General features: G+C 32.6%; 1 protein-coding gene across 2 annotated transcripts in view; it reads left to right on the forward strand.

Annotated features, from left to right (window-relative positions):
• Positions 1 to 2,652, forward strand: part of LOC104776685 (putative leucine-rich repeat receptor-like serine/threonine-protein kinase At2g14440) — a 5,210-nt gene extending 2,558 nt beyond the window's left edge. Inside the window, exons 3-10 of one of the 2 annotated variants that reach the window (XM_010500790.2) lie at positions 13 to 241; positions 368 to 518; positions 827 to 898; positions 1,047 to 1,115; positions 1,335 to 1,403; positions 1,653 to 1,730; positions 1,881 to 2,089; positions 2,184 to 2,652. In XM_010500790.2, coding sequence (XP_010499092.1) covers positions 13 to 241; positions 368 to 518; positions 827 to 898; positions 1,047 to 1,115; positions 1,335 to 1,403; positions 1,653 to 1,730; positions 1,881 to 2,089; positions 2,184 to 2,293 — 987 coding nt within the window. In that variant the 3' untranslated portion in view covers positions 2,294 to 2,652. The remainder of the gene's footprint in view (positions 1 to 12; positions 242 to 367; positions 519 to 826; positions 899 to 1,046; positions 1,116 to 1,334; positions 1,404 to 1,652; positions 1,731 to 1,880; positions 2,090 to 2,183) is intronic. The other variant, XM_010500791.2, reaches the window with a different exon arrangement.

Here is a 6,777-nt window from a genome sequence, read left to right on the forward strand (position 1 = left end):
ACTGTGAAGAAGGCTGGGCAAAGAGTGTTTGATCTTGTTGTGAATGATAACAATGTGAGCAGAGTTGATGTGTTCCATGAGGTTGGTGGATTTGCTGCGTTTAGTTTGAACTATACTGTGAAGAATCTGAGTAGTACGACTGTGACTGTGAAATTGTCTTCTGTTTCCGGTGCACCGATCATTAGTGGGCTTGAGAATTACGCTATTGTTCCTGCTGATATGGCTACAGTGCCTGAACAAGGTATGCCAGATTAAAAAGGATAGTCGAACACTGTTTTTGGTGGATAAAAACATTTATGTTTTTTCTTGATTTGATTTGACTTCTGAGAATAATAATAAGCCTTGAGCAAATTGGTTTGTTTTGCAGTGACTGCTATGAAAGCATTGAAGGATTCGCTACGTGTACCTGATAGAATGGGTTGGAATGGTGATCCATGTGCTCCTACTAACTGGGATGCTTGGGAAGGAGTCTCATGCCGGGCAAACTCACAAGGATCTGCTCTTGTGATATTCCAAATGTGAGTTTCATGGATGCAGACAGTAACTAGAACTGGCTTGTCTTAAATACCGTCACGTTGTGTGATAAAGGAAAGCAAAGGACTTGATTATGGGTTACAAATTAATTTGTTTATCTGGAATTTTGTATTCTGGGCATTATAATAAGTTTCCAGCAACTTCTTGGAATAGTGTTAACTATGGATGGTAATATTGCCTTATTTTGGTGCTCGTTGTTTCTTATGTCTGCATTGTGGTTTTCTTACTATTAATATGTTATCATGTAATGCTTAATATAGGGAGTTGTTATATATTTCTTTACTTGTTTCAGAGACCTTGGAAGCCAAGGCTTGAAAGGATTCATCAGTGAACAAATAAGTCTGCTGACGAATTTGAATAGCTTGTAAGTATCTCAACTATTGACTTTGTTTATCTTTCTCAGATTTCGTAGCTCTTTGTAATGCATTTGGATTGTGAGACACAAAGTAACTCGATTATCTCATATTCTCTGGGAAAAGGCATTTATGAGTTTTTCATTTGTTTTCTTGCAGGAACTTGAGTTCAAATACCTTAACTGGTCAACTACCTTTGGGTCTTGGGCATAAATCCCTTGTGAGTCTGTAAGTTAACATACCTCGGTCCATCATCAGTTGCCAAAATTTGATTATAAATGCATAAACGGAAATCTTTTCAGCTTGTTACTACTTCAAATTGTAGATAACTTATTTTAAATGCGTACCTGACAATAAAACAATGATATTAGAGTTGGTTTAGAGAAACCAAAGAAACAATTCTGGCTCGGTACATTTGTGTTTATTGTTTGCCTATTTGGATTGCAGTGACTTATCAAACAATCAGCTCACAGGACCAATACCTGAAAGTCTGTCCTTGTCAAGCCTAAAGCTCGTGTAAGAATCTGCTTCATAACATTATTTCTAACGTAACTGTTCTGTGTCAATATTTTTCTCCAATCAATGTGAAAAACAACCACTATCTATTTGAAAGACAAGGAAATAATGATTCATGTTAACACAACTATATTAGCATTCAATATTAGATGATTAATAAGTAGAGTATGCCTAACAAGGTTTTGATGACAACCATCTTTATTGGCGTTAACATGAACGCTGATTGATTTCTCTATGATGTGTTGTTAGGCTTTTGAATGGCAACGAATTGCAAGGAAAGGTACCAGAGGAGGTTTATTCAGTTGGTGTTCATGGTGGAATTATCGAGTAAGTTAAATTTAAAAGTCCACATGTAATAGTAATAATGTAGTCTATATTTGTTTCATCAATGGCAACTTACCTTCCTTTTTATTATCAATGGCTTTGTTCTTTGATCCATAAGCTCACGCTCTACAACAATTTCCTTCCTTTTTACAGTCTCTCTGGAAACAAAGGATTATGCGGCGTACCATCTCTTCCGTCATGTCCACTATTATGGGAGAATGGCCACTTATCCAAAGGGGGTAAAATAGCCATAGCCATATCTTGTGTGGTGTTTGTCACTCTGGTTCTCCTGGTCATTTACTTGTGCTGCATCTGGAGAGGAAGGCATGATTACGACTTTGCTCCTCCTCACGATTTGACATGTAAGTAAAATTCCTCAATATTGAAGATGATGAAGGACATTCTTGAATTTTGATCTCTCTCACTCTCTCTGTCTTTGTATGTGTGTTGTTGCAGCGCTAGCAGCGAAGAGAAACAGATACCAGAGGCAAAAGTCGCTAATGCTACTGGAAATGGAGAGCCAACACGCGAAAGGGATGCCCACACTACCCCTGAATTCGCAATAGCCGAGAAAGAGAGGTAGGAAGAGATTTGACTTGGAGAGCAAGGAGATGAGATGAGGATTAGAGAATTTATGTGTAATTAGTATACGAAGCATTACTCTTCAAGAAGACTCCCCGCACAAATAACATCGAAGGAGAAAAGAGTGTGAAATTATCCCACAAAAAGAAGAAAGTAAGAACTCAATCTTCTTCCTTCACTGTAATATCATTTTTGTTGGTCTCTCTTAGATATATGATAATATTAATTGATACACATTCTTACTTACGCCCTCCCCTGTATCTGTGTTGTTTGTATCACACCACGTTACTGTTCCCTTTTTTTTTTGAGGTTAATGGATATCACCATATATGGATTGACCAAACTTGTCTCTACAATAGAATTAAAATTAACAAGAGTGAAACATCCGATGATTTTTCCCTGGGTTAGAAGAGCTTAGAAAATGGCAGACCCTGAGGATGGATGTTCCTTTTCGGTTGGTGGTTTACGATGCTTACTGTTTCCAACTAAATTACTGATATCTATTAGTAAATGGGCCACAGATCAGCCCATAACGGCAAAGTTTGTCAAATGACACCGTGAGGTGATAATTATTGACAACCTTTGTTTTAAAACTTAATTTTAATTTTTCTTTGGTTTTGTTTATTAAACAATGTTCTGACTTTTGTTATACTCTTACGACCCCGAGACTTTTTTATACTCGTCTCCATTCGATATCATCTACTCGAGATGTTGTTTATGTTTTTATTTGAATGAAAGTTAACGATAATACTATACTTTCATATAAATTGTTGGTTTTTCATCATGTTTATTTATAGTAGTCTTGGCTTTCGCAAAACCCATCTGTCTGGCTTGACTTGTAACGTTATTTGTTTCTTCTTCTTCTTCTATAAGGCTTTTGACTTGTATAACTAATCATACATTTCCCTCTCTGTTAATGAAGTACCATTCACACTTCTGCTCCTTCTTCTATTAATTTTCTCATCTTTCCATTTTAATTTTCCAACTTGAAATTGGAATATTTGACGGTGGAAAAAAATGTTAAATTATTTGACATTTGGAGAGAGCCTAACTGCATGCAGGTCCCGCTGTATAGTATTTATGTTATAAATGCTGACTTGGACCCTCTCATTAAGCTTACAGTCGTGTTATTCCTAATACTATTTTCTTCTATATAAATTCAAAAAGGAAATGTAATTCTAGAAAGAATAAAGAAATTACACATTTTTCTCATATAGTGTCTTACGGTAGGCCATGTAATATATATTCACACTACCATGAAAATAATCTCTCATGATGGATTATATTATTATTGGAGCTCCGACTAGTCTATAATTAGAAAGAAACTTAAATATATTGTGGATTCAATTCGTCCACGCTATTTGAATAACTCAAAGGTTTTATATGCATATATTGAAATGTCTTCTCTATAATAAGTCACAACGACCGGATATATATGAGGATGCGTATACAGTATATGTATTTAATTACTACAACCAACTAGATATGGTTCTCGCTTTGTAATCTTTCACGTGATTTGAACTTTTATTTATACGTTCAAATTAATGACACATAACTACAATGTATTATCGTGTTGATTTTCAAATGGAACATATAACTAATTAGCCGCGGTGCTCTGCGCTGTTTTATCTCCTCCACGCTATTACATTGGAGTAAGGGAAACAGCGTAAAGAAGAGTTAACAAGTTTGAATGGACGTAAAGAACTAAAGACCATAAATCAATGATGTTGATATGTAGTATAGTACTTTGTCTCCTTATTTTTTTCCTAACAGATGTGTCATAAATTTGAGATTTAAACCATGCGAAGGATTTTAAATGCAAATGAAGCTCTGGACAGATATATTTGGGCGATTCTCTATTGACTTCATACATTTGGCAAAACTATTGACTTCGTTGACCTCGATGTACGTAAGCTAATTGTCTCCGGGTCTTTTGGGTTACATTTTTATAATTATATTACTTAACTCTTAATATGGACCGGCTTGTTTCAACTATTTGCCACACATGATTAAGTCACTAAACTAATGCATCATTTAGCAATTGACTCCATAAGTTTCCTAATTTTAATTATGGTTCTGATCATTGGCACGTATACAGAAGAGGATTACGAAATCGACACAAGAAAAGTCAATCTACATGTCAATAAAGTTTTACTTGTTCGCCATAATTAATATGTGATAAGACTCTATATAGTTGTTCTATCTATGTACATCATATACATTATATGAATACAGAATATACATGTGTGTTTGTTGTGTGTATGTGTATAACCACGAATACACTATTGTATATAAATTGATACGTATATACACATTACATGTAAATGTGTAAAGATATACATCGATCTGTAGGGTTTAAAATGAGCAACTATGAGAGCAACTAGCAGGAAAAAGAAAGCAAATCTTATCTTTACAAACTAGATCAGAAGAAACTAAAATATCTATTAGATAAAAAGACGTAAGAGATAGACTACATAGTTGCTTAAAGAATTTGTTTTGTAAAAATAGCCAGCCCCAATTGGTTTAAAATAAATTTATTTGACTTTATTAATGTTGGGTTGTGCGTACCGTGTCGGCAGATGGCAGCACATAATTCTAACAAAATATATTTGTTCAAACCTATAACGACTGATATCAATCGTAACAACATATTTGGTTGTATAAGAAAAGCGGTTTTACTGTACAGTACGGTTCAACTGCGGTACATGCGGAAGAAAAATATTTATGGGACAAATGCGGTTTATAATAAATAAGTGATACAAAATAATGTGTGATTGTGAAAAAACTATTAGCGGTATTGTTAATAAGAAAATGTTTTGGTTCTTAATAAGAAAATTTTTAAACATGTTATTTTACTTTTAACAATATATTTGGTTATACACATATATATATATTTATATAATATTTTAAAAAATGATAAAGATTTGGAAAAATAAAATTGTACAGTTGAAGTATAATTCAAGGAAGATGTATAATTTTAAAAAATAAAGTAAATTGGATAACAAATTTTACAAAATAATATTCTAAAAATAATCTTGTATCACCGTAAATACAATTTTAATATAATTGATTTTATAAAAAACTGAGAGAAATACATTTCTGATAAATAAAAACATTAGCATGCAATAAATATATATGCTTACAAAACCGCATAAAAAAATTCCAAAACACATGAAATATGAGCGTTATTACTGTTGAATGCGTTTTTCAGTTTCTTTTTGCAAATTTGAATCGCACTTTGAACTACTATTTTTTTATTAGCAAAAGAGAAAACGCACAGCATCTTTATGTTGATTGGTGAACTCAAATGACATTCATAATAAACCGTCCCACTTTTTACAATTAAGCCACTCCCATTCACTACCTATATATGTGTTTTAGCGTGTTTAATGTAATTTTAGATTTGTAGACTTGTAGTACATCATACAAGTGGAAATTACATTATTATTAATGAAATGATCTTAAGTAAACAAAAGCTGCATGCAAAAAAAAAAAGATCTTAAGTAAACAAAACTCATACATTTGCATGGTTTGACCAAAATGATTTTTTGTTTAAACATTGTAATTGTTGTTATTTTTTGTTTCTTTTGTAATTGTTGTTATTTTTTTATTTCTTTTGTAATTGTTGTTATTTGTCGACGAGAAAATTTATATGCATGTGATCGTGCAAAATGGTATTAGCCAATCGATGAATATGTATTATTTTTTATCATTAATCGTGTGGTTTAATTTCAGGTATATAGACTAGCGTTTTATCGAAATTAAAAAAAAAAACATATTATTTGTTTCAAACATGTTTTAAAGTATTGTTATCATAAAAAGGAGTTGTGCAACAATATCATTCTCACCTACCTAAGGGTATTTTCCCTAATGATAAATTATATTATTCATAGTTACTTCAGTAGATATGAATCAGAAGTTGGCAATTTATTGTGATACTGGATTGTTTAACTATGCAATAAAGAAAATATATGCTACGTTGTTCTTTCGAATTTCACCTATATTATTGATGTGTTCATGTTATGCAGTTATACAACGTTTCAATTTGACTTACGATATCTATCCCTTTTTTTTTTTTATTGAACGAACGATATCTATCCTTGGCAAAGATTATATAACGTATTAACGTTTATTGACCAAACAAAAATTGTTTTCTTTTTGTCTGTATTTCAATATGGTTTTCATATGATTTCCACTCGATAAATAGAAAAAGATTGTCAATAAGCAAAAAAACAAGAAAAAGAAAGGATAAAAACCATCGAAAACAAAGCCAATGGGTTTATTTTAACTGTTTAAGTAATGTGGCATTCAGGTCGGATCAGTAGCCGTCGTGGAGCGCACCAATGGTTAACGATTCTCTCGAGTGTTCCTTTACTGGTCAACAAAAGCAGTCTCCAATTTTATTCTCTCATGTGTTTTACACAAATATACTAATTGTTAATTACTCACCACTATTCTTTTTTTTTTT

Source organism: Camelina sativa, chromosome 3 (assembly GCF_000633955.1).
Source record: "Camelina sativa cultivar DH55 chromosome 3, Cs, whole genome shotgun sequence".
NCBI classification, from domain to species: Eukaryota; Viridiplantae; Streptophyta; class Magnoliopsida; order Brassicales; family Brassicaceae; genus Camelina; species Camelina sativa.